Here is a 27,764-nt window from a genome sequence, read left to right on the forward strand (position 1 = left end):
TTCCATAATGATTCCCAAACCTTGGGGGAAAGGAGTATATACAAAACCACTTAGAGCTGAGTTTCTTATTCTCTGCACCTTTGACAGTTGTGGGCCCTTGTTCTAAAAGCCATCTACTGCAGAAAGAAGGTTCTGGAATGATCCCTGATGATTCACTAATCTACTTTAAGAAGATGAGAAATTAGGGGCAGTTTATGACTATGTCTGGTTAGAGAACAGTCACACTAGGTTCTCCCCTATGGCCTAGTTACCAATGAGTTTTTGGCTCAGTCATGAGTTCCATCTCATGAAGTGAGTTTTAAATTAAATCATGAAATGGTTGGCTACTGCCAAGGCATCTGTGACACTATTTCACCAGAGGACATGTCTTGTTAGATACAGGTTATTTTGTCTTTCATGGCTCACAGTTGAGTAAGACTGCTAATTACATTTCTCCCTAAGTAGTATGCATAGAAACTTCCAATATGAAAGCTAGCTAAAAAAGACGAAACTTCTAGGTCTATACCAGCTTGTTATTTTTTTTCACATCCTATAACTAAGTTTGTAGTGTCTTCAGCAATAGGGTTTTAGCATCAAATTATAGAGGGTAGCAAGAGCATTCTCAATAGCCTGTAAAGTTTAGGGTTATCTAATGGATTCTACCTACTAACTTATCAAAATAGGGAGTCAATACTTGCCAGTAAGATTTTCACTTAATAGTCCACGTTGCCTGAGGTTATATATTAGCCCCATATTAAAGGATAATTATATTTACAGTCTTTTATGTATATATGCATTATGCATTATGTATTCCATATATATTTATATATGGAAGCCCTTTTACAATTATAGGTTCCCATATGTCTTTTTCAACAGTCTTTAGTGTTACTTACCTCCTCGTGCTCCCTCATCTACCTTGCCCCTTGTACTGTCTAACACTTCCTGCCCCATTATTCCACCAGCCTCCTTAATACCATTTCTATACTCTCTCTTTCCCTAGAAATCCATCCCCATTGTCCCCTATTAGTTTCCTGACCCCTATAGGAACCACAGTTGAATACGTGCATCTAAAGATTCACAGATAGCATCATCGTATGAGAGAACATATGTAGCCTTTCTTTTTCTGAGTCTGGGTAACGTCACTCAGGATGATTATTTCTGCCCCCTCCATTTATCTGCCATCTCATCTTTTTTTTAAAAAAAAAGAAAAACTGAATAATATTCTATATATGTGTCACATTTTTCTTGCCCATTCATCAGTGATGGACATCTAGGCTGTTTCTGTTTCCTGGCTATTGAGGATCGAGCAGAAATGAACATGAATGAGCAAGTATCTCTGTAGGAGATGTAGGCTTTTGGGTGGATGCCCAGTTGTAGTATAGCTGGATCCTGTGCTAGCTCTATTTCTAGCTCTGCTAGGAACTTATACTTGATTTTCCCAGTGGCTGCAACAGTTTGCACACCCACCAGCAGTGAGTAACTATTCCCTTCCTTAAACCCACACTAGCATGTGTTTTCTTTTTGAGGGGTGTGTGGTCTTAGCCATTTTGACTTGGGTAAGATGCAATTTCAAAGTAGTTTTAAGTTTTCATTTTCTGATAGCTGGTAGTCGACAATTTCTAAAAAGTATTTCTCAGCCATTTGTATTTATTCTTTTGAGACTTTTCTGTTCACTTCCATGACTTGTTTTGAATTGGGTTGTTTTGTTTATAATATTCCTTTGAGGTTTTTTTTATTCTAGACCCTGAGCATCTGTCAGCATATTTATGTAACAGGTAAAGATTATTTTCCCACTCTGTTGGCTGTCTCTGTTTTTGAATGATGGTGCCCTTTATTGTACAAAAGGTTTTTTGTTTTTGTTTTTGGTTTTGGTTTTGGTTTTGTTTTCAGTTTCAGGAGGTCCCATTTGTTATTTGTTGATCTTAATGTCTGGGCTACTTGGAGCCCTCTTCAGAAAGTACTTTCCTGTGCCTATAAACTAAAGTGTATTCCCTACTTTCTCCTCTAATAGCTTAGGAGCATCAGGTTTTATACTGAGGTCCTTGATACACTTGAAAATGATTTTATGCAGGACAAAAGATGCTGTCTTTTCTCTGATGGGTACTTTGATCTCTGTCAAAAATCAGGTGTCTGATTTTTGTAGTGTGGGCTTACATCTATGTCCCTGGTTCTATAATATTAATTAGTGTGTACATATCCATGCCAGGACCACACTGTTTTTATTACAATAGATCTGTTGTAGAACTTGCAGTCAGGTATGGTTACTTCTGGCAATATTTTTAGTTAATGATTGTTTTGGTTGTCTTGGATCTTCTGTTTTCATATAAACCCTGCTCTTAGGACTGCCTCCACTGAGCCCCATGGAGTTTGCTATGTTGTGTTTTCTTTTTGATTTGGTCTAGCTATGGTAAATGTTTCTTCTTGATCTCTTTCCAGGCCTTACTGGCTTTAAGTTTCTGTCATAAACAGGTATTATCCTGAGAAGTAACTTCATAAGTGACTTAACCTTTCTCTCCTGCAATTTTCAACACCCTTTCTCCATTCTATACTTTAACTGTAATAGATTGTGCGGACTTTCTTTTCTGATTCTTTCCATTTGCTGTCCTGTGGACTCCTTGAACTTATTATATAGGCATCTCTTTAAGTTTAAGAAATTTTCTTCTATGAAATCACATTTCATAGAGAAACTTATATTCTCTGTACCTCCACTATGACATTTTATCCTTCTATGTTCATAATTCAAAGGTTAGGTCTTTTTTCAGCATCCGTAAGCTCTGTAGGTTCTTTTCATTTTTTTTTTTTTAATTTCTTATTGGCTTTTTTTGAGCTGGGACCTATGGGGGTGGAAGGAGAAAGCAGGCTTACCTGGCAGTGTAGGAGAAAGGTAGGCCCGACCCGGGGCCACTGTTTGGAATTCCTTTTTAGTTTTTATTTGAAGACAGGGTCTCTCTAAGTTGCCTATGCTGGCTCTAAACTTATTCTATGCATAGACCTTGAGCATGAGATCCCTTAGCATCTGCAAATGGCTAGGATTACATGTGAACCACTGGGTCTGGTTCATGCATTACTTTCATTTTCATTACAAAATAACATGCAAATCTCAGAGGGTTCATGGCAAACAGATTTTTTTTTCTTTCTTTGGAGGAACTGTACTGGCTGATGAGAACATGAGGTATTTCACAGTGATTTCAGAGATTCATAAAATAAGAGAAAGAAAAGAAAAATGCTGTTGGTAAAAGTTCCCATGTTTGCAACTGAGTACCTAGCTTTTATTTCCTCCCCCAGAGCTTGTGAAATCGGACTGACCTCATATGGGGGTCAACTTCAATCGCAACCTCCATAGCACATTATGATGTCCTCATCAGCACTACATCCCATAGGGAGACAACATCTGATGCTTCTAGTTTTGTGTCCCTAGAAAGCCCAACTAGGCTTAGTGAACATCATTTTCCTGGCTGTAAATTTCAAGACATGATAAGTTCTGTACTAGCTTTCACCTGTAACTTCTAAGGGATGTGTTTTAGTTAGGGTTTTACTTCTATGAACAGACACCATGACCAAGGCAACTCTTATAAGGACAACATTCAATTGAGGTTAGGTTACAGGTTCAGAGGTTCAGTCCATTATCATCAAGGTGGGAACATGGCAGCATCCTGGAGGCATGGTGCAGGAGGAGCTATGAGTTCTGCATCTTCATCTGAAGGCTGATAGCAGAATACTGGCTTCCATGTAGCTAGGATGAAGGTCTTATAGCCCACACCCACAGTGACAAACCTACTCTGGCAAGGCCACACCTTCTAATAGTGATTCTAATAGTGACAGTCCCTGGGCTGAGCACAAAAAACAAACAAGCAAACAAACAACAAAAAACAAAAACCAGTAACAGGAAGAGAACATTTGGTCAGTCTCTCATAGATTTTCATTTGAGAACAGCCCTGTGCTTGGAACATCCAATTGAGGTATCTTCAGGATTAGGAATAGATCTCATGGGTTTCTTTCTCTTCCAGGAAATGAAAGTGGATGAAGAATCTGTGAGGTGCTTGTAAAACCAAGAGTCCAGATTTTTGAGATAGTTGCTAATAAAGCCACATCTTTTAGCTTCTCACCTGACTTAGGCTTTAACTCATCTTGTGATGCTTCTTCCAGGCTACAAAGATTCAGTTGGCAGACTCTTAGACTCAACCAATGACAGAACACACTGAAAGCAGAACAGAACAGCCTGTCTTTCTACAGCTAGCAGTTAACTCATCTCAACAAAATGGAAAGCAGACTGAGTGCCCGCCCCCCAGCTGAGACAAAACCACTCATTACAACAGGAACTGTTGTTGACTGAGTGTTTATTGTGTGAATGACAATGTAAATGTGTGTGGTGTGGCTTTGTTTCTTAGGGTTAGCTGTCTCTAAAGAGCACCATAACACAGAAGGCTGTGACCAGACACTCCATTCTTATGTTTACAGATCTCACATCAGTTCATCAGAAGCTCAATAAAGAAAGAGTTAGAGTCCTACAATATAAAGTACTTGGGATGGAGGAAAAGATATAAGGGCTATTAAAAAAAAGTGCCTACTCTGTCCTTCTGTGGAAGGAAGGAAGGAAGGAAGGAAGGAAGGAAGGAAGGAAGGAAGGAAGGAAGGAAGAAAGGAAGGGCAGCCAGGGAAATGGGCACACTCACTGTCTTTTGAAATGAGCTGTTCATCAACACCAAACTTCCTCTCTGCCTACACATAGACTCATTTTGAAATTTCACAAGCTAGTCATCACCCTCTGAATTGTGAAGCACTTGTATTGTGCTGTAAAATGAAGGAACTACTAGTTTCTGAGGTGGTTGTGTACTTGATGTATTGTCTTTCCACCCTGAGGAGTGCTCTAAGTTCATAAAATACACACGAAATTTCAAAATCTCAGAATAAAAAGGAGAAGAGAGAAAAGGTCAAATATTTATACCCTAAAATAAAAATTTAGAAATGCCTAATTAAATAAAATCCACTATTTAATTCTGCTAGTCTTGTTTCCCTTTGAAATATAGGTGTTTAAACCAAGTGCTGACAGTCTCACAATCCTAGCACCAGGAGGCAGAGGCTGAAGGGTTGTGAGTTCAAAGCCAGCCTGTGCTGTATTGTGTCCCTGTACCTCAAACCGAGTTAATTAATTGATTAATTAATTAATTAACTGTCTGAAAATAAGAATAATCTAAATGGCCCACAATATGTTTCTTGAAGCTTCAAGGCTCTGTGCCAAGGCAATCAAATATATGTACTTTATTAGGAAAAGTAAGAAAGCTAACATTTTAAGGTTAAATGCATGGAAAGAAAAGCAGGAAGTTTCTCTGTAATTCTCTCAAATCACCCATCTCTTAAGTGTGCATTTTCACATTTTACAGAGATACTCATACCTTGAACCATACAGAGAAAATTAGAAGGGTCATCCCTATCTCATGACACTGGACTTAAGGCTGTGGTTTATGGGCATTGTGGTTCATGGATGGAGGAGAGCCCACTGCTATGGGCACAGAACCAGAGAGGATATTTCAAAGGATGAAAGGTGGCCAGAGAAGAAAGAATGAAGATCAGGAGGCTGTTTGGGGAGGAGGAAGGATTGGGACAAATACCATGAATGCTTGATGTTCTTAAGATGCTGAGGCTTGAACCCTCTGCCCCATGCACCTGACTAAACTGGGTTCCCCGCTCCCTCCCCAAGCTGAGCTCTGAGTGTGTGCATGAAGAAAAAAGAAAGATCAAGACCGTGAAACCGTATAATTTCCCATCCTTTTATATTTACTATACTGAATTATATTTTCTCCATTTAAATAGAAATTCTACAATTAAAACTGGTTGTCTATAACCTGACTATTTAGTCCTAATTCTATACACCTTACAGGGCATTGCCACTGCTATTTCATGCTTAATGTATGTTCCTCTAGTGTGATTAACATCACTGTGGGCATCAGGCTACAGTCCAGACTCTGACAAGATATGGTACTTGTTTTAGGCTTTTACTGCTGTGAACAGACACCATGACCAATGCAAGTCTTATAAAGGGCAACATTTAATTGGGCTAGCTTACAGATTCAGAGGCTTAGTCCATTATCATCAAGGCAAGAACATGGCAACACCCAGGCAGGCATGGTACAGGCAGAACTGAGAGTTCTACATCTTCATCTGAAGGCTGCTAACAGAATACTGGCTTCCAGACAGCTAGGAGGAAGGTCTTAAAAAGCCAACACCCACAGTGACACACCTACTCTAGGAGGGCCGCTCGGTTTAATAGTACCACTCCCTGGAGCATATACAAACCATCATAGTACAAGAGGCTAACCACCTCTTAGTTGATGAGTGTTTCAAATACACAACTCAAAAATGATTCTGTCTTCACACCCAGCCTTTTAAGGTCAATCCTGCCCTGCCCTGAACAACCTCAACTGTAATCCCCTTCCTCCATCTGTGTCCAGTGTTTTGTGCCTTCATACCACCCTAGACTGCAAACGTTTCTCCAGGTACAGGAGGATATTCCCTTCCTTGAGAAGATTAGCTTGTGTAGACATGGTGGGAGAGTGCTGTGGTAAACATAAAGTAGTGAGACTACCTCAGCGATGGGAAGACACAAAGGATGTCTTTGCTCTGAGCTATGTGAACTATCCTCCTTCAACCTGCTGAGGCAGGTTCTTGAATTTTCTTTTACCTGTATAGAAGAAAAAGAAGAGTTCCTTTGCCTCTTGAGGGACTGTTGTCCTTTTCACTTTCAATTAATGAATATACAGTTTACTGGGAGTTAGGACTTTAAATAGTTTGTGTGTAATATAGTGTTCTTAATTTCTAGAACAAGGTATAAAATACTTGCCGTGATGTTTGAATCACCTTAGGATCAAGTAATGAGGTACCCACAAGATATTGGGGCTATATTATCTTAGCGTTACTGAATTTAGGAGAAGGGAAATGTTTTATCTTCAACTTTAAACAGGTTTTGGTTTTGGCTTTTGGTGTGTGTGTGTGTGTGTGTGTGTGTGTGTGTGTGTGAAGTAAACTTGTCCCAACAGAAACATGGGCAAATATTTTGACTGTATCTCTCATATGTATGATACACCAAGACCTGCAATGTAAATGTTTGAAGGGGTGAGATAGTCACTAATAGTTGGCAAAATACATCCATGTGACAGGAAGCAGTGAGATTCTGCTTGCCATCAAGTGGGCTTTTCACTGCCAGAGAATTTGGCAAGAAATGTTGGGCATTTCTTAACCCCCTCGGATTTTCCTCTCCTTCCATCGAATGTTCAGATCTGAGGAGAGAAGGAGTCTGTACACTTTGTAGTCACCTCCAGTGCTGCTAAGATTATACTTGCTGCTGAGTGTTAAAACCCTTTTTAGTTTTTTTTTCTTTTAAGAGATAGAGTAGTATGTTGGTGAGGAGTGGATGCTGGCATAGATTATAGGGACAGTATATCTGTTCTCACTTCTTCTTCCCCATTAGCAATAGATCCAGAGGTCAGAGAGTCTGAGATAGCTGGACAGGAAAGCTTAGCTTGTAGAATCACAATTTGTTCCACTCTGAAACCTAGTTTGGGGACATTGATGCATAGATGTGATTTCTGTTTGTTTGATTTTTTTTTTATTCACTGCAGACTCATTGACGGATGAACTAGAACTAAGCCTCTGTCTCCCCACACACACACACAACTACCTGATTTTGCTTTATCAAGAGGCCAAAATACATATAGAAAAGATAGCATCTCTAACAGATGGTACTGAACAATGGCAGGTAGAAAATGAACCAACTTCCCCTGTCACCCAGAACGAAACCCAGCTCCAAAAGGTTCAAGGACATCAGCACAGGACCTGATACCCTGCACCTTATAGATGAGGAGAAAAAAACTTCTCTGAACATGACCTCAATGCCATAGGCATTAAAACCAACAATTAACAATTGAGACCTCATGAAAATAAAAAAAAAAATTTACAGTAAAGGATGCCATCATTCAAGCAATGAGACAGTATACAGAGTAGGAAAAAAAATCTGCAGACTCTATGAGACACAAATAACAACAAAAATGCTGACAAGCAGTGGGATCAAACGAAACAGAATTCTTAGCACTTCTTGTAATCAAATTAGAAATGACAAAGAATCAGCTGTAATTTGTATGAAATCATCCACGTAATAATCAGGCCCTTTGGAGCTAAGATAACTAGCTTTTGGGTGGTAGCCTGGAGCATGGAGGGATCCAGAGCCTTTGGATTGCTTCCCACCATGTTAATTGACATGTGGTAGGAGGCCTGGTGAGAAGGGAAGAGATGGAGTGGGCATGCTGCTCGTCTGGGGAAGTCAGCGAAAATTAAACTTTCTGGACATTAGTCTTGCTTCTGGTTTTGCCTTGAGCTTTGTGATCAGATTTTATTAGGCTTAACTCCTATAGATTGTTCCCTTTTTTGTAATATTTGATTATTTAACTTATTGTAGAGTTGAGAATTGAACTAAGGGCCCATACATGCTAGATGAGCACTCTACTACTTAGTATTATGCCCAGTCCTTAGTTTGATGAGACAGGGTCTCAAAATGTAGCCCGTGATAGACATGAACTCATTATGTATCCTAAGCTTAGCTTGAATTTTTGATTCTATTGCTTCTGCCTCCCAAGGAATGGGACTATAGTGCATCATGGTCTTTCATTTGTTTCTCTGTGTGTTTGTGTGTGTGTGTGTGTGTGTGTGTGTGTGTGTGTGCATGTTATTTAAAGGCAACCAGTATTTCTGTTTTGGACATAATCCCAAATTTGTGTTACCTTCTTATGTAGTAGTGATTAAGTTTGAAGACCTGTGCACTGAGTGTTGACTGTTCAAAAAAACAAAACAAAACAAAAAAACATTGTGCTTAAAGCTGTCTGCATATACTCTGTGGTACTTATTCATGAGAACATGAAAGGACAAAACACTGTTGCTCTATTTAAACTGTTTGATTTCATATGAGTAGTGAGAATTATTCAACCTCTAGGGATGAAAAATTATCCAAATAATTTCATTTCTTATATATGCATTGAATACCAATGTGTTTTGCATAAAAATCCAATATTGCTCCTTTCTTTTCAATGTATTAACATAGTTAATATCTTTATATTAAAAGAAAAAGGTTATTTATTTCTGGTTTGTCTTTCTAATTATATTTTCCATTATGCATACATAGTTCTGAGTATATAAAGGAACAGGAGAGAGGAAAGAATTCTATTAGTATAGTCTGCTAAAATAACTTCAGGAGGGTTAAAGAAGAATTTAGAAGCTAATAGAATTAGTTGTGAAATAGCTAATTTTCTGGGCTCAGATCTCAAGTAATCCTGATGTCAAATTATGATGTTATCTTGATATGAGACGAACTCCTGTGTGCATCATAAGGAAACAAAGAGATAAAAACAGGAGAGAGTCAGGAGGTTGCTTTGCCGAGTGCCCATGTTTGCTTTCTCTTGCCATGATAAACACCATGACCAAAAGCACACGGGGAGGAAGCGGTTCATAGCTGAAATAAGTCTAGGAGGGGCTGAAGTCAGGAACCTGGACTTAGGAAATGAAGCAGAGGCCACAGAGGATGATGCTTACTGTCTTGCTCATCCTGGTTTGCTTGGCTTTCATTTTATACAACCTAGAGCCACCTGCCTAGTGGGCTGGGCCCTCTCACACTAATCATTAGCCAAGAAAATGCCCCACGGGCCAATCTTGTGGAACATTTATCAATTAAGTCATCTCATTACAGGTGACCCTAGCTGGTGTCCAATTGACAAAAACCTAGTCAGCATGATATGCTAGATAACAGGTTAGTTGCCTCATGGCCCCAGCAGATACAAGCAGGCTTATTTTTTAATAGCATATTATTATGGTAAAATTGGCAACTGATAAACTGCACATACCTGAGTAGAACATTTGGTAAGTTTTTTAGTGTGTGCACACACTGCAAGAACATCATCATGGTTAAATGTGAACATACCCACCATTCTCAGAAACTTCCTTTTGTTCTTTAGTGATCGAATCACCTCTCAGGCACCTGCACCTCTGATTTCTAACGTATAGATTACTTTTCTAGAGTTTTCACACATAGGATTGTAACAACATGAACTGTTTTTGATCCTCTTTACTCTTTTATTCAGCATGACTTTGAGACAGTCTCACTATGTAGTCCTTGCAGACCTAGAACTTGCTGTGTAAAGCAAGCTGCCCCTCAGTTCACAGAGCTCCACCTGCCTCTGTCAATTTAGTGCTGAGATTAAAGATTTGGGCCAACACACACAATAAACAAAACTACAGTTTAAAGAACCAAACACACTCACACACACACACACACACACACACACACACACATATAATCAATTAATTAACCTCTTCCCAGGACCATAGCTTGGGTTCAACTGACAAAAACCTAACCAGCAGGGTACCTATGGCCCCAGAAGTTAAGGACAGGTTTATCTTTAATAGCATATTATTATAGTAAAATTGACGTGTGTGTGTGTGTGTGTGTGTGTGTGTGTATAGTCAATTACAACTTGTTTCTTCTATTGAAAGTAATTAGCATTTGTGGACATAACATATTTTGCTTCCATGGATCAATGGGCACTCTATTGTTTTATTGCGGCATTCTTATAAACGAAACAATCACTTTATCTTTATGCCAATGTTTGCATGGATATACAATTCATTTTTCTGTGACTCTGTGGTGAAAGTTAGAATGACTTCAATATCATATATATTATATTTAAAAAATATATATATACATATATATATATATATATAAATTAAGGCTTTTCCCTATTCTCCAAGGTTGTTAACAGTTCATATATGATGGGTAATGTATGAAAGTTCTAATTCCATCAAACCTCCACCATACTGTTAGTCTGTGTATCAGTTGCTTCTTTGTTTCTATGATAAAATACCTCGAATGAAGCAACTTATTTCTATAATGAACTCTTCTGCCAGAGTATACCTTGGCTTATGGTGCCAGAGGGTTAGAGTCCACAATGATGGGAACAGCATGGCAGCAGGCATGGCAGTGGGAGCTGACAGCTGGGAGCTTACATCACAACCAGGAGCATGAAATAGAGTGAGAAGAGAAAGAGGGAGGGAAGGAGAGAGGGAGGGAGATGCAAAAGGTAATGGCACCAGGCTTTTGAAACTTCAGTGCCTGACCCAATGGCATACTTTCTCTAGCAAAGGTCACACCTCCTATACCTGTGCAAACAGCACCACCAACTGGAGACCTAATGTCACATTCCAGAGCCTATGGGTGACATTATCATTCACCCCCATGGTTCATTTCATGTGTTTTAGCTTTGCAAGTTGCTGGTTTCTCCTGAGGTTAAACACCATTTGTCCTCTGTGTGTCCTCTGATGATGCCCAAGCAAACCTTGAACCTGATCCAGGCGTTTCCTGCTTTCTTGCTATTGCGTTTATTCAGGTTGAATAGTACATAGCTGAGGGGAAGTTTAGCTTCACAGCTATGTTTATTTTGACATTGTATGAGTTTATGGCTCATGTCTTATGTAGATAGTTTACCAATAATCAACACAATGTGCACAGTAAAATAAGTAGTACATCCTTAGAGGTACAGTTCTAGGCTAGATTAACGTTCCATACCTCTCATTTCAAGCAACCAAAATTCCAACCATACTGCATGATAGCTCCAATTCTACTGCAAAACAAGGGATTCTTTGCTTGATTATTTCGGCTGTGTAAGCAGTGAAATATTTTATGCCAGTTATGATAGGTAAGTCTCCTGAAAGCCCTTAAAATGATTTAACTATAGCTGTAGGGGGATATGGGGTAGTTTTAAATTTATAATTGTTTTTGTCTTAACATTTATAATTGCAGATTGTGGTAGAATAATAAAACAGAAAATAATAGAGACAGGAAAGATGGGGTGAGAGAGGGCATCCAACATCTAGTAGAAGAGAAATATCAGGAGCTACAGTCAGCCACTGTGGAATCACCTCAGTTTATCAAAAACATGAGTGTTTAGAAGCTGGAGAGTTGGCTCAGTGGTTAAGAGCACTGGCTGCTCTTGCCAATCAAACAAACAACAACAACAACACAACACAACAAAACAAAATGAAAAACTAGTTCCCAGCACCCACGTCGTGGTCCACAGGCATCTGTGACTCCAGTTCCAGGGGATCTGATGCCCTCGTCTGGCCTCCATGGCACTGCACACATGTAGTACATGTACATGGAGGTGAAACAATCATATGTCAACAATGTTAATAATAAAATCCTTGTTTTAAAAGAATATGGATTGACGTTAGTAATCACAACTAATTAACAGTGTTTCTAGAGTTATTGGGGGGTTTTAAAGATGATTCATGGATTTGATATCTATTGGGAGCATATGAAATAGCACCTACAGTATAAACTATAATGTCAAAACTATGTGTTAGGCAACTATCAGAAAATGTATAATTATGAACGTTACAGCCTGGTATTTTAGCAACTTAGCTCTAGTGCTAAAGAACACATCCTTATTAGGAAATAGGATTGGTGTGCATGAGACGTTGGAAGGTGAGGTCAGTGGACTATGTTGCTACGACCGGTATCCTTATATGAGAGGGTAGTCAGTGCTAAGTGAGGCACCCGAGAAACTGTGCTGTGATGACACAGGCAGAGACTGGAATGAGGTCCCTGAATGCCAAGGAATGCTAAGAATTGACAGCCACATAGCAGACAGCAGGAGGAGGCAACGGGAAGGTTGCTATCATTGGAATCTAGATGTCAGACTGTGAGCCTCTAGAGCCAGGGCAAAGAACTGGGAGTCATTTCTGCTCCCATTTAATGGGCTCTTATAGGACAGCATTTAAGAAAACAATACAATAAAATGGTACATTTTGTTTTAACGAAATAACACAGAGAGCGCAGCGATACAGTCTATGCAAATTTTTATAAAAACAAATTTACCAGTACCTGAGGTCAGACAGCTAGCAGTGAAGTTCCTTTCTGTACTGGCAATCTTGAAAAAGTTTTATTGACCACCATAGATCCAAGCTGCCAGTAACTAAAATCCTAGGCTTTGTGTTGTCTTTGAATAGCTGGTCGTGATTGCCTGAGGAGGCTCTGATGAAAGCCATACAAGCCACGGGCTTAAGCAAATGGAGTTTGTGTTCATTACAAGTGGAAGTCCTGAACTGATTAAGCAAGAGGAAATTATGTATCTGTCATTTTAGGGATATGATTTGGGTCATCATAAAGAAACAAAAAAGAATACAAGAAAGTGATGAGTCTATAGTCAATAATCCTAGTGAGGAATTGGTACCCAGCTACAGCAGGGAGCTGAAGAGATGCATTGACCAGGACTGAGGTGTACTGTGGATGCTTAGACTGCAGACACCGGGGACAGTCAGGAGAAAATGGCTGAACAGTGATGAAAAAGCCTTATCCCCCTTCAAAGGTACATTGCCCCTTGTTCTCTGCTTCCTGGAAGTGATATCAAGAGAGGCTGTCCTGATCATCATGTACAGTTTTGTTCATGTGTCTCTTTTGTTCTAGTGAGAGCAGACCGATCTCTCTTGGTGCCAGTTACTACATGAACCCTGCTGTCTCCAAAACACGTTAGTTCTCATGTGTTAGAAACAAAGTGGTTTCATTCCAGCTTCAGTGAGCAGACAACTGAGTAGTGCAATGATTACTGAATACTTTTCCCAGGATAGTCAAGGTAGCTTTCAAAGCTGTGCATTATCAACAGCCAGAACTTCATTGAAGGGAGAGACATCACAGAATGCATTAGTCAGGGTCCTCTTGAGGAACAGAAGAGGAGCTATGAATATATAATAAAAGTCGATTTACTAGATTACCTTGCCCAATCATAGTCCAACAATAGCTGTCGCACACTGAAGGGGCCAAGAACCTAGTAGTTGCTTAATCCAGGAGATTGTGTGCTTTTGATAGACCTAATTTGATACCAAAAACCCTGGATGATCCCTGGTCTTCAGTCTATGTTACAAGTCTATGTTTTTTATTTGGTTGATTTGTTAGTTTGGTTTGGTTGGTTGGTTTTGGTTGTTTTGAGGCAGAGTTTTTCTGTGTTGCCCTGGCTGTACAGTAACTTACTTTTTAGACCAGCCTGGCCTTGAATTTAGAGATCCTCCTACCTCTGCCTCCTAAAAAAAAGCTGTTTCTATTACCCGAGAGAGAATCAGCAGTGACAGCAACAGAGGAAATGGACTTTCCAGTGTAAGTGAAGAAAGAGCAAGCCTGTGCAACAGGCTGTGTGCCTTTTGCCATGTCCTTTTATATGGGCCCCTACCAAAAGTTGCTGGCCATATTTGGGGTGTTCTTCCCACACAGAGTAGACAGTGGAGATAATCACCCACAGCCCTGCCTGCTGGGCCAACCTGATACATAAACAGTGGCTAATCAAAGCTCACTCCCCAGGAGATTCTAGATCCTGTCAAGTTAACAGTTAAAACTGAGGGTCACCAGGAATTTGATCCTAAGATTAAACTTAGTGTCACTTTAGGCCAGGCATAGTGTAGTGCTTGCATTTAATCTTAGCAGTTAGGAGATAGAGGCAGGTAGTTATTTGGGAGTTCAAGACCAGCTTGACCTACATATCAAGGTCTGAACCAGTTAGGGATATATATAGATACCCTGTTTCAAAAGTCTGTTTATAAGCTCATGTCCATACATTTTAAATACACATAGCCCATTATCTGTTTTACCGACATGTTTAGAATGACAGAAAAGGATTTCTACCCTGGGAACTAGATTTTAATTGTGGGAAAAAAAGAGTGGTGTTGGTCTTCTGATCCTAAGGACTTACATAATTTGATTTTCTCAGGCATTGGAAGTATACCATGCAATCCAGTTTTTTCACTCTGGGCATATACCCAGATAACTCAGTATCCTAAAATAGACACTTTTTCATCCCCATGTTTATTACTGTTTTATTCACTATTATAAAGAATTGGAGTCCACCTAGTTATCAATCAATAGATGAATGGATAAAGAAAGTGATGTATGCATATGTGTGTTGTGTGTGTACATATATATGTATGTATGTATGTATATATATGTACACACACACAACACAACATATATATGAATGACATATGTGTGTTGTATATATATATGCATATACACACACACACATATATATATGTATATGTGTGTGTATATACATACATATATATATATGTGTGTGTGTATATACATACATATGAATGTTATTCAACTCTAAAGGAGAATGTAAACCACAAAGTCTTCAGAAAAATGGATGGACTTAGAATGTATAATATTAAGTGAGGTCACACAATCTCAGAAAGAAAAGGCCCTTCATATTCTTCCTCACTGCAGAATCTGTCAATATTATATGTATATGTGAGAGCAAATGTGATTTGGGTCCAGCATATTATGTAGAAAGAGATCAAGGAAGGCCCAACTGTTGGAGATGAGGAAGGGCAGAATGGAAGGGATGCACAGGAGTTATAACAGAGAACATAAAGCTAATCGTTTTTCTGCATCTAACTCTGTCCTGTATTTCTCATTTTTGGTGGTGGATAAGTGCATAAAATATATTAGATAATGAGAAGCCACATAATTCCCATTCTGATAACTCTTTTAACTACATACAAGTTCCTGTGAGATGTATAGACTTGTTCTGATTGATGTTAGCATGTGCTATTTTTATTTCCACATTTTTCATAATAAAGTTTTTTTTAAGAATTAGGAAATCTGGCTGCTATGTGGAAATATGCAGGGCAGGAAACAGAACAAACAGAACACTAATTAGACCCTTTTGTGTAATAAGAATTAATACTTGCTTAGTGTGCATGAACGCCTATCTGCCCATGGTCTTTGCCCTGATGCAGATAGAAGCAAAACTAGGTCTTTGACTTCAGTGGAGATTAAAACACCCTTTCTGGATATGGTTCATCTCTGTGTGGGACTTTTGTCTGCTCATCAGTGACTGAGGACTGGCAAGTCAGTCCTTAATACCTGACTGTGGACCACACCTCATTCTATTTTCACCTTGCACTGTCCTGAGTTATTCAACACACAAAGAAACACTCAGGCATGGTTCCACCAGTAACCAAGAAGTTCCTTCCTCTCATGTCTCTTTAGTTTTTTTTAAAAAAGACTTTTGGTAGCATCATAGAAATATTTCTTATTTCCAGAGATCATTTCAATTATTTACTTATGCCTTCAAATGGGCTGTAGTGAACAGGTGTGTAGACTGTGTCAACTGCTCCCTTTGGGATTGTCAAAGAGCTGCCATTATTCAATGATTATAGTTTCTGGCCACTTAATTAGTCTTGTTTTCTAGGTTCACTTTGTTTGTTTATCTGTTTGTTTGTTGCTTTCTTGGTTGCGACAGTGTCTTACTGTGCACATCAGGGTAGACCCAAAAACTCAATTTTTCTTTTTCCGTTTCCCTAGTGCTGGGATTACAGACATGAAGCATCATGCCCACCCGTATCAAGTTCTATAGTTTAATGTATTCAGTGCTGAGCTATCACCACCTCCTTTTAAAGACTGCCTGGCATTTCTAGCCTCCTGTTACTACTCACTTCCGTTGCAGATCAGTTTCTATGCCAATTTTGGACATAGACCGAGGAGGATTTTAAGAAATTTAACCATGTGCTTGCCTGGTTAATATCAGCACATTAGATAGAGATGACTTATCATCCCTCACCGACATCAACATGGTATCCTAGTGATAGGACATCCTTGAGTCCCATTCTGAAAGTCTAACTTATCCTGTATGCACAAGGAAAGTGATAAGGAAACCTGATGACCAGTTTGACAGTTCTTTGTACTCAGTGGTACCAGAGGACTTGTTCGCAGTGGAAAATGGGCTCTCAAGGGTCTCAGTTAGTTTTCCTGATCATTCTTAAGACTTTTTGCATTGTTTTCTCAGATATGATAAAGTATTCATAGGATTTTTTTTTAAATTTCAAGAAAGTTCCTAAAAACAATTGGCAAATTAGTTATAGGCAAACTGGTTATTCTATGGCTATTATTCTTGAGCTATTACTATTACTATAATAGATCTGATATTTCTCATAGAAATCCTTTTCTACTAACTATTCCTTTTATGACATATTAATTACAATTGGGTTACAAAATTCTCTTTCTTGCTCACAAAGATTAAGACTGGATTTTTTTATAATAACTAGAATGTATATTTGCATTAAATTCTAACTAGTCTTAAAATGTTTATTCTATACACTAGATCTATGAATAGCTTCTTTAGGCATCAAATATATTAAATCAGTGTTTCCAAACTGTTAAAATTCATAAGAGTCATTCAATACTTAGTGTTCTTCACCAGGTATAACGTTAGGTCTGCCACACTGCGTCACTGTCATGATTCTAGTTAATGATTGTGTCACTGGCCACAGCCAGGGCTGCAAATAACAAGGACATGGACTCAGAAGTTCCCTGAAGAAATTTTTCACATAGATGCATAGAGATGGTGACAGCTTCCTTTTTCACTGTATCTCTGTTAAGTCCACAGTAAATTATAGACTAGCCCAGGGATTTCTCCTCGACATTTTCAGAATGGTCTTTCCTAAACAGAAGCCAAGGAACATTCAGAAGCCAGCATGTATCTGCCAAAAGCTGCCTGTTATTTCAGGCTTAACTTGCTGCCTAGAATTTCCAATGATCATTTTACATTGAGCATTATCGCCCCTGCTTTCTGAACCTCTGTTCCAGAAGGCCATATGAAGCTATCTATAACATGACCCATCTTCAATACATGTTGAGTTCCCAGCAATGGATTTACTAGTTCCAAGAGACTGCTCCTTCCCTTCTTCTCTCCCTCTCTCCCTCCCTCCCTCCCTCCCTCCCTCCTCCCTCCTTCCCTCTCTCCTCCCTCCTTCCCTCTCTCCTCCCTCCCATAGCTAGGGTCCGACAGACAGTGCTGGCTTTAATTAGGAAACAGCACAGGGAAATGATGCTTTGATTAATGAAGTAAACAGATACAATCAGTCACATGATCTGAGTACAGGCAGGGAGCCTGGAGGAGTTGTCTTTGTTGTGGATATGACTGTAGCACTCTCTGGGAAATAGTCAGCTGGAGTTGAAAGTTGCTGGTAGCTTTGAAGGGACATAAATGGCTGATATAACAGAAAAGCTTTTTCATCTGGAGATAACATAATTTGGGGGAACTCTCTGTGTTCAAAGAGCCATGAAACCTGTTATCAACATTAAAAAACACAGTTTTGAAAAGAGCAAGCAAAACAAATACCTGAGTGGAAGCTCTCAAACCAGGTAGAATTATTATCTCTAGAATATACATATTTTGTAGTGTAAATTTTGGGTATAAGGTTTAGAAATATAAATGAAGGATGAATTCTAAATCAATCACATCTGGGAAGAATACCCATAGTGATGTTTGTTGTGTGCTTCCTTTCAGTTTGTTTTATCTGTAGTTAATGTTTGAGTTCTTGTCTATGCAGTTGGGGTTTATTAAGTTGATAGTATGTTTATTAAGTAATTATTTTATTTATTTACCTCCCAAATGCTGCCCAACCTCTCAGTTCCCCCATCCCTTCTCCCCTTCACCTCTGAGAGGGTGCTCCTCCTGGGTATCCCCCCACTCTAGTACATCAAGTATCTACATTCTTTTCCACTGGGGCCAGACAAGGCAGTCCTCCGCTACATACATGCCAGGGTACTCAGACCAGCCCACGTATGCCCTTTGGTTGGTGGCTTAGTCTCTGGGAGCTCCTAGATATTCAAGTCAGTTGACACCATTGGTCTTCCTGTGGGGTTGTCATTCCCTTCAGTTCCTTCAATGCTTACCCTAACTCTTCCATAGGGGTCTCTGACCTCCGTTCCATGCTTGGCTGTGAGTATCTGTTTAGTCAGTTGCTGGTAGAGCCTCTCAGGACAGCCATGTAAGGCTCCTATCTGCAAGCAAAACATAGCATCAGCAGTAGTGTCAGAGATTGGTGCCTCCCTGTGGGATGAATCGCAAGTTGGGCAGGTCATTGGTTGGCCATTCTATCAATCTGCTCCATTTTCATCCCTGCATTTCTTTTAGACAGGAGCAATTTTGGGTCAAAAGTTTTGTAGGTGGGTAGATGTTCCCATTGCTCCACTGGGGTCCTGTCCAACTCCTGGAGGTGGTCTCTTCAGGATCCATATTCCCACTGTTGGGCATTTTGGCTTAGGTCACCAGCATTGAGTTCTGAGAGCCTCCCCCATTTCAGGTCTCTGGGACCTCTTAGAGATTCCCCCAACCCTCTACCCTCCATCCCTGGCAGCTGTATATTTCTGTTCATTCTCCTGGTCCTCTAGGCATCTCTCTTGTCTCTATTCATGCCTGATCCTGTCTCCCTATTTCCTTCCCCCTGTCCTATCCCACCCACCCAGGTTCTTCCTTCCTTCTGCCTCTCATGACTATTTTTCCCCCTTCTAAGTGGGATTTGAGCATCCTCACTTGGGCCTTCCCTCTTGTTTAACTTCTTTAGGTCTGTGGGTGTATCATGGATACATCAGTGAGTATATACCATGTATGTCCCTTTGGGTCTGGGTTACCTCACTTAGGATGTTATTTTCTAGTTCCATCCATTTGCCTGTAAAATTCATGATGTCTTTGTTTTTAATAGTTGTAGTATGGTGGAACATCTTTTGGGTATATGCCCAGGAGTGTTATAGGTGGGTCTTCAGGTAGAACTATTTCCAATTTCCTGAGAAATAGCCGGATTGATTTCCAGAGTGGTTATACAAGTTGGCAATCCCACCAACAATGGAGGAGTGTTCCCTTTTCTCTATATCCTGGCCAGCACATGCTGTCACTTGAGGTTTTGATCATAGGCATTCTGATGGGTGTAAGGTAGAATCTCAGAGTCATTTTGATTTGCATTTCCCTGATGACTAAGGATGTTGAACATTTCTTTGAGTGTTTCTCGGCCATTCGAGATTCTACTGTTGAGAATACTCTGTTTAGCTCTGAATCCCATTTTTAAATTGGGTTATTTATTTTTAGAGTGTATCTTCTTGAGTAGCCATTCTAGTATCCAGTAAAATAGACTTTCAACCAAAAGTAATCAAAAGAGATGAAGAAGGACACTTCATACTGATCAAAGGAAAAAATCCACCAAGATGAAGTCTCAATGCTACACATCTATGCTCCAAATGCAAGGGCGCCCACATTCATAAAAGAAACTTTAATAAAGTTCAAAACACACACTTAACTTCACACAATAATAGTGGGAGACTTCAATACTCCACTCTAACCAATGGACAGGCCACTGAAACAGAATCTAAACAGAGACACAATGAAACTAATAGAGGTTATGATCCAAATGGATTTAACAGATATCTACAGAACATTTCACTCCAAAACAAAAGAATATACCTTCTTCTCAGTACCTCATGGAACCTTCTCCAAAACTTACTATATAATCGAACATAAAACAAGTGTCAACAGATACAAGCAAATTGAAATAATCCCATGCATTTTATCAGTTCACCACAGGCTAAGGCTAGACTTCAATAACAACAAAAACAACAGAAAGCCCACATACTCATGAAAAATGAACAACTCTCTGCTCAATGAAAGTCAGGGAAGAAATAAAAAAGAAGTTAAGGATTTTCTAGAATTCAATGAAAATGAAGACACAATATACCCAAACTTATGAGACACAGTGAAAGCAGTGTTAAGAAGAAAATTCATAGCACTAAGTGCCTTCATAAAGAAATTGTAGAGATCCTATACTAGCAACTCAACAGCACACCCTAAAGCTCTAGAAAAAAAGGAAGCAAATGCACCCAAGAGGAGTAGACAGCAGGAAATAGTCAAACTCAGGGCTGAAATCAACCAATTAGAAACAAAGAGAATAATACAAAGAATGAACAAAACCAAGAGTTGGTTCTTTGAAAAAATTAACAAGAGTAGAAAAAGGCTTAGTCAAACTGACTAAAAGGCACAGAAACAGTATTCAAGTTAACAAAATTAGAAATGAAAATGGAGACATAGCAACAAAAACTGAGGAAATTAAAAAAGTCATCAGATCTTACTTCAAAAGCCTATACTCAACATAACTGGAAAAATCTAAATGAAATAGATAATTTAAGTAGTTTTTAATATACTTTTCACTTTTAGTCTTCTCTTCATTTTTTCTTTATGTTTTGGAATTTTAGTATTTTTGTGCAGCTGTTTTTAATTAATTCATGTTGGATCACAATTTATTTGTAAAATTTGGATTAGATTCAGTTATTTTTCACAATGTCTTCAGTGATTAAAAAATCTTGTGACTCAGTGGCTCTATAATACTCAAAGGATAAAGTTTTTGAAATGCCTTAAAGGTTATTGGGTACAAATTATATTTAAAATTATTTTTCAGTGACTCTTTTATAAATGCACAGGACCACTGTAAGTTTGAATGCTGAGAGTTTGCTTTGTATAGGGTTGGCCAGGGCCTGATCCACAGAACTGCAGTGAAAATCCACTTCCCCAAGTCCAGATGAGTGCAGAAAACAGTGGTTCCTCCATTTCTGCCTCAGGAAGACAGTGGAGAAACCCTGGCTGCAGACCCACAGCTTCCTGTGAGCAGTGCTCTGCTGTCTGGACAGGGTTTCCCGGGATTGACATGTAGTTTAGTCAAAGAGAGAGTCAGTTCTCTGAAAAAGTCCTTCAGAGGGAGTTGGAGAAAGCTGAGTAAGTTGACAAGGAGTATGAAAAGACTCAGAGAAGTAAGGGAAGAAGGGAAGGAAGGAAGGAGACAATGGAGGGGAAACGGAGGATGAGATCAACTACTTTAGCAATTAAAAGTTTAAAATAATCCTGTAATTCTTGCCTTTGGGGTTCTGAATTACTCCACTGAGTTTGACTATATTTCTAGTCCCATCTACTTTTTTTTTTGAAAATTCCATAATTTCTAACTTTGACAGCTGGATAATATTTCATTGTATAAATATACCATGTTTTCATTATCAATTCTTTATGGACACCTATGCTGTTTCTAATTTCTGCCTATTGTGAACAGAGCAGCAATGAACATGAATGAGAAAATTCTCTGTGATATGATATAGGGCCCTAAACCTCCAAAAGACAAATATTTTGTATTCTCTTATATGTGGATGTCAGCTTGCAGCTTTTGATCTGTGTGCTACAGTCCAAATGACCACAGACATTAGGTATTTGATAAGGGGTTGAGGTCATAGAGGATCACTCCAAAAGAAGAAACAGAATTGAGTGCTATGGAAAGATGAAGAGAAAACTAGTTAGGAGAGGTAAATAGGATGAGTGCAGGGGAAAGGGGAAACAAAGCCCTTTGAAAAACTATGTGGAAACCTACTACTACAGAACCTTCCTAAATTATATATATACAAAAGAAATATAAGCAGAATCACCAAAAACAGGAAAGACAATGCCCAAGCTAGACATCATATGCTGCCAAGTAAAATGCCCAGTGCTAAATTTAGGTTGCATCTTATTTAATTCCAGCACCCAAGTGGCAGCTCACAACTGCCTGTTACTCAAGCTATAGGGAGTCCAATACCCTCTTCTAGCTTCTGTATACATCAGGTAGACATGTGGTATACTTACATACATGTAAGCATACATAAAATAAAAAAAGTAAATCTTAAGTAAATGCTATAGCTTGAATAAGAGCATGTGTTTAAGGCTTGGCCCCTAGAGTGTTTCTGTTGGGAGAGGATCCTCAGGGTGTCCTTATATGATATCTTGGGATATGAAAGCAGATGACAGAGCATTCACTTTCTTCCACCATTTTATATGACATTGCTGTCAGTCCAAGGGAAGGTGGCCAATTGATGAAAGCTTGACAACTAAAATTGTAAGCAAAATAATGGTGGGGTCTCCCTGCCTCATTTGACTTGGGTCAGGAAGGATAGGGTTGTGAGCCCAACTTCATTTAGACCATGGTGACATATCTCTAAACCTTTCTTCCATTTTTCCAGAGTGTATGAAATGTGTTTTTCTCTGTGTAATCTCTTGATTGGTCTCTTTATACATGAAATATGATGAGATCATAGCCTTTTATAGTCATATTTTTCTATCTTCAGTGGGTTCAGTTATATCCTGTTGAGAATTTTTTAACCAGGCTGGAGAGATGACTCAGGGGTTGAGAATAGAGTTGAGTTAATAGAGGACCCAGCATCCACATTGTGGCTCCAAGCCATCAGTAATTCCTCCAGTTCTAGGGGATCAGACTCCATCTTCTGTCCTCCATGGTCACCAACCACAGACATGGTGCACATACATACATGCGGGCAAACATGAACACAAATAAAATGAATAAATATTTAAAATGCTTCAACATTTTAACCTGTGCTGAGTTCTAATTCTTTAAGAATGTTTTGTCATGGGAAATGAAATAACTGTTAGATTATTTGTATATGGAGTGCCATTGGGAAGGATGCTGTGTAGCAGATGGGGCTCTAGAAGCAACAGAGCTTGTTAGGGTCCCTTGTGCATTTAGGGAGAAATCTGTTGATGTGCCAGGACTCAGCTTTCACTTCCAATATCCTGGCTTGGCCAGAAAACAAATGAAAGTCTAGATTCCTTGATATAAATTCAAACTTTCCTTTCTACAGAGTCTTAAAGTCACTTAAATTAGTAACAATAAAAAACAAATTGCCCTCCTGACCCTTGCTTGGAGGAAATGTTTTGATTTTTCTGTATTTACTGAAGCCAGTATCATAAAATTTTGATTTATTTCAGGTCTCCCTGCTCACTCTTATATGCTTTGATTTGTAAGTGTCCAGAACAAGAAGACCAACTACCATTCATCTAATCAACATGACTAAGCATCTCGGATACTGTATTTCATCATTCCATTGCCTCTTTTTGTTTCCAAGGAATTATCCTTTCCTGTCAACCAGGGACTGTTTGCACACCATCTGAAAAGAGGCAGGGCCAAGTCTTACCAGTTCCATATGGCTGAGAGATGAAGAGGAAGAGTGGGGAAAGTGGAGAAAGGTGAAAAAAATCATGAAGGGACAGGTGTCTAGTTTGCATGCAGAGAAAGATATTTTCTGATGCCAACAGAGTCCTTCTCAAGGGTTTTACATGTTGGTCTCATGCAGAATTACACCACCATTCCTCACACCCACTACACACTTTACCATAAGTGTAGTCTGGTACTCCCCTGCTGTGTTTTGTCTTGAATGGCTTTCTTCTCTCCAAAGGGCATCCCTGACCATTTTCAACTCCATTCATGTGACACTGAGGTGTCAATCACAATGAAGAAGAAACTTGTGTGTAGGACAACACATTTAAACACTCCATCTTGATCTGTTGGATAATTATAGTGATTTCTTATAACTCTTCCTCCCTCCTCATTCAAGAGGAAAAAGCAATATATGTATTACACCTTAGGCATGCTACTGGGGGAAAATGTTTGTGAAAAAGCTTGTATATAATAATTGATTAGTATATATGATAAAATGCTCAGTAATGTTTCTACTAAACTCAGATATGATGATGCTAATGTTCATTAGTTTGTTTATAATATTATGCCTATTTTTCTATTAACTGGACCCCATTGAATACATATTTGCTTTTATGAGAGCAAGATTCATGCATGCATATGACAGAAAATGTTAAGTAAAAAATTAAAAGGAAAATTATGTATAATGTCATGATAACTAACTAGACCAAGAGACTGTGATGCGAACACTTTCATTTCCTATCCTGTGTGTATAAGTTTTCTTAAATATTTGGCCATTTTGCAGGTAGTATATTCTCTGTGTTGAGTAGTTTTTGTCAACTTGACAGGGACATAGACACACCCAGGAAGAGAGAATGTCAAATGGAGTGGAGCCTCTATTATGTTGGTTTATAGGAATGTCTGTGGGGCGTTTTCTAAGTTGCTAATTTAGCTCAGCCTGCTATGAGCATGAACTCTGGACATGGGGGCTTGGGCTTTTAAGAAAGATAGATGAGAAATCAATAAATAGCATTCTTCCACGGTCTCTGCTTGAGTTCCCACCCCCAGGTTCCTGCTTTGGCTTTTTGCATAATGGACAGTAACCTGCAAACTAAATAAATCATTTCCTCCCCAAATTGCTTTTGTGGTCAGTGTTTGATCACAATAACAGAGAATAAGACTAGAACATATTGTGCATTCTTCTTCCTTCCCCCTGCCTCCATTTCCAGTGCAGGGTTTCCATTTTGACTTGTTTAAGCCTAAGCATACAGCACTGTGCTGTGAGTGCAGTAAGTGCCCTTTTTATGGTCTTTGTTAGAATGGCTTCACGTGTTTGGTTATTTTCCTCTAAGATCAGATGAACTACAGCTTGTGTCTTTAAATTCTAATATTGCTTTTACCAAAGAACACATGGTTTGTTTAATTTTGATTTTAAAATGAAATTAGGAAAAATATTCAACGGTGTCATTATCTTTTACTAAAACTACTTGGCAAAGGATAAAGACGTCTTGAATTCTTCCTGATGACCTGAGGTCACTACATCTAACAGGGACCTAATTTCCCTTTTCCTTTCCTCCTAGTTTGTTGCTCAGCCCAACTGCCAGCAGCTGCTCGCTTCCCGCTGGTACGATGAGTTCCCAGGCTGGAGGAGAAGACACTGGGCGGTGAAGATGGTGACGTGTTTCATAATAGGACTACTCTTCCCTGTCTTCTCTGTGTGCTACCTGATAGCTCCCAAAAGCCCACTTGGACTGTTCATCAGAAAGCCATTTATCAAGTTTATCTGCCACACAGCCTCCTATCTGACCTTTTTGTTTCTGCTGCTGCTAGCCTCTCAGCACATCGACAGGTCAGACTTGAACAGGCAAGGTCCACCACCAACCATCGTGGAGTGGATGATATTACCATGGGTCCTGGGTAAATGTGTTACTATAGAAAATATAATAACGAACGTGTCTCTGCCATGGAATTTTGTTGCTTAGAAAGACTATTCACTAATGTTTGGGGAGGAGGGAGAGATTACACACAGGTTCTAGCCATGGTAGCTCTAAGACCGCATCTTCCAAATCAAACAAATGTTTTACCAACTGTGTTGTGGTTGCTCCCAAATTCGATGCAGGAAAGGGAATCTTAGGTTACAGGATTACAGGTGTTGTTGACTTCTTGTCCCACAAGTGACTCAGGGTTTGTGCCTTGCTTGTCCTTTGAATCTTTTTGATTTGTCCCATTGACACGCATAATCTCTTATTTTTCTCCAGTGCTGGCATCTGATCCAAGGCCTTTACAGGTGCAAGCAGGTAGTCTGCCATTGACTGCACCCCCTAGTTTTCTTATATGCCTTCCACTAGATAAGTGTGTGTCTCTAAAGAACTACTGATTCTATGTATGTATATATATTTCATCTATTGCTTTTCTCAGAAAATTCTGTAGTTAGAGAAGTAGGAAATTTAAACAATAGAAAAAAAATTTAACCTCCACGTTACCAGAGATAGATAATTATTTTAGAACTGCTACAATCAGAGTAGAAAACCTTAGTTATTCAAAACTGTGTTTTGCTTCTGTTCAGTTACTGTAGCCATGCTTAGAATTTGCATTTTAATAACCTGTTTCTGTATTCTACTGTGGTTTGCTGAGAAAGCAGTTTCTCAATTTCACTTAAAGTCCCCTTGGTCTCAGACCCAGTTTGTTAGAGAACATGACATATTTTATGATTCATAATCTCAGGAGATCTGCCTGGGTTAACTTCAAAACTGCGAGGAGTATAACATGAGAACCAGCTGGGAGAAAGACGGTGATCCACCTTCAGTCCTAAACCTTAGAGTGAGTGGTAATGAAGAACAGTATAGTGATGTGAGACTGGTGTTTTACATGTTACTACCTTTTTGTAAATGCCAAGTCGAGAGAGCTGTAGAGTCAGTCCTGACTACTCTGATGTGCATCCACTACATGCTTATTTAAAGTAAAAGGAAAGTTTAGATCTGTAATTACTCAAAGAATCATTATAGCAAGGAAGTTGATAGTAAGATGAAATTATCACTGTCAATCAAAGTATCTCACATAAGGAACATATTTTATGCTAATTTTCTTCAGACAGAAACTTTCTGGAGTAACTCTTACTAAAGCATTTAAGAGGTCATATCTTATGTATTCATAACTCACACTAGATGTCTGAAAATCCTGACATCCCAAATGGAATGTACAACCTTTTTTTTTTTTTTAGGAAAATCTTACAGGTGTAGCATTCTTCATGCAATCAATGAGTAAACATTGAATACCTTCAAAGAGTCAAAGGGTGGGACCATTTCACAGCAAGCAAAAGGAACTTGAACTGACGAAGCTTAAATTTCACTAGAGGGACTAGGTAATCAATTAATGATCAGAATTGCAGAAAATGCAATTATATTAAAACTATAAAAAAATAAAAACATCTAACTTTGAAGTTAAACTACCTTTGATCACCTGCTACGTATTAAATTTGTAGCAGAATATTTCTGGAAAGGTGGATGAAAGAAATGATGTCAGAGACACACTCAGTGATTAATGTATAGTCTTAAATGAGTTATAACTCCAAAAAGCTAAAGTATCTGCTAGAGTTAATGTTTTCAGGATAATATGACTAGAGGAGGCAAATTGATCTGAAAGATTTTAGCATGAAAAGATATTTTTTAATAAAAAAGTATATGAATGATTATCTCTCTTCAGGAAAAGGGCATGTTATATGTGTTTATGTATCAGGTAGGCCTCCCAAGAGAGTTATACTTGTGAATCTTGAGCGCCTCCTTGCTAAAGCTGAGTGTGCAGCGCTTTAGCAGACCCAGAATTATAAGGGCTCTGAACCTCTTACTGGGATGCTGTGGATACCTCTACAGACTTTGAAATATAAGCAGGCACAAACCCTCGGGGTTTTCAGTACCTTCATCAAT

At 39.0% G+C, this 27,764-nt stretch overlaps 1 protein-coding gene across 7 annotated transcripts in view; it reads left to right on the forward strand.

Moving 5' to 3' along the window:
- Trpc4 (transient receptor potential cation channel subfamily C member 4) overlaps positions 1-27,764 on the forward strand; it is a 165,324-nt gene that overhangs the window by 85,778 nt on the left and 51,782 nt on the right. For 6 of the 7 annotated variants that reach the window (XM_028763575.1, XM_028763576.1, XM_028763574.1 and 3 more), the window contains one exon: positions 25,422-25,758. In XM_028763575.1, the coding sequence (XP_028619408.1) occupies positions 25,422-25,758 (337 nt within the window). The remainder of the gene's footprint in view (positions 1-25,421; positions 25,759-27,764) is intronic. The other variant, XM_028763580.1, reaches the window with a different exon arrangement.

Source organism: Grammomys surdaster, unplaced genomic scaffold (assembly GCF_004785775.1).
Source record: "Grammomys surdaster isolate TR1022 unplaced genomic scaffold, NIH_TR_1.0 139, whole genome shotgun sequence".
NCBI classification, from domain to species: domain Eukaryota; kingdom Metazoa; phylum Chordata; class Mammalia; order Rodentia; family Muridae; genus Grammomys; species Grammomys surdaster.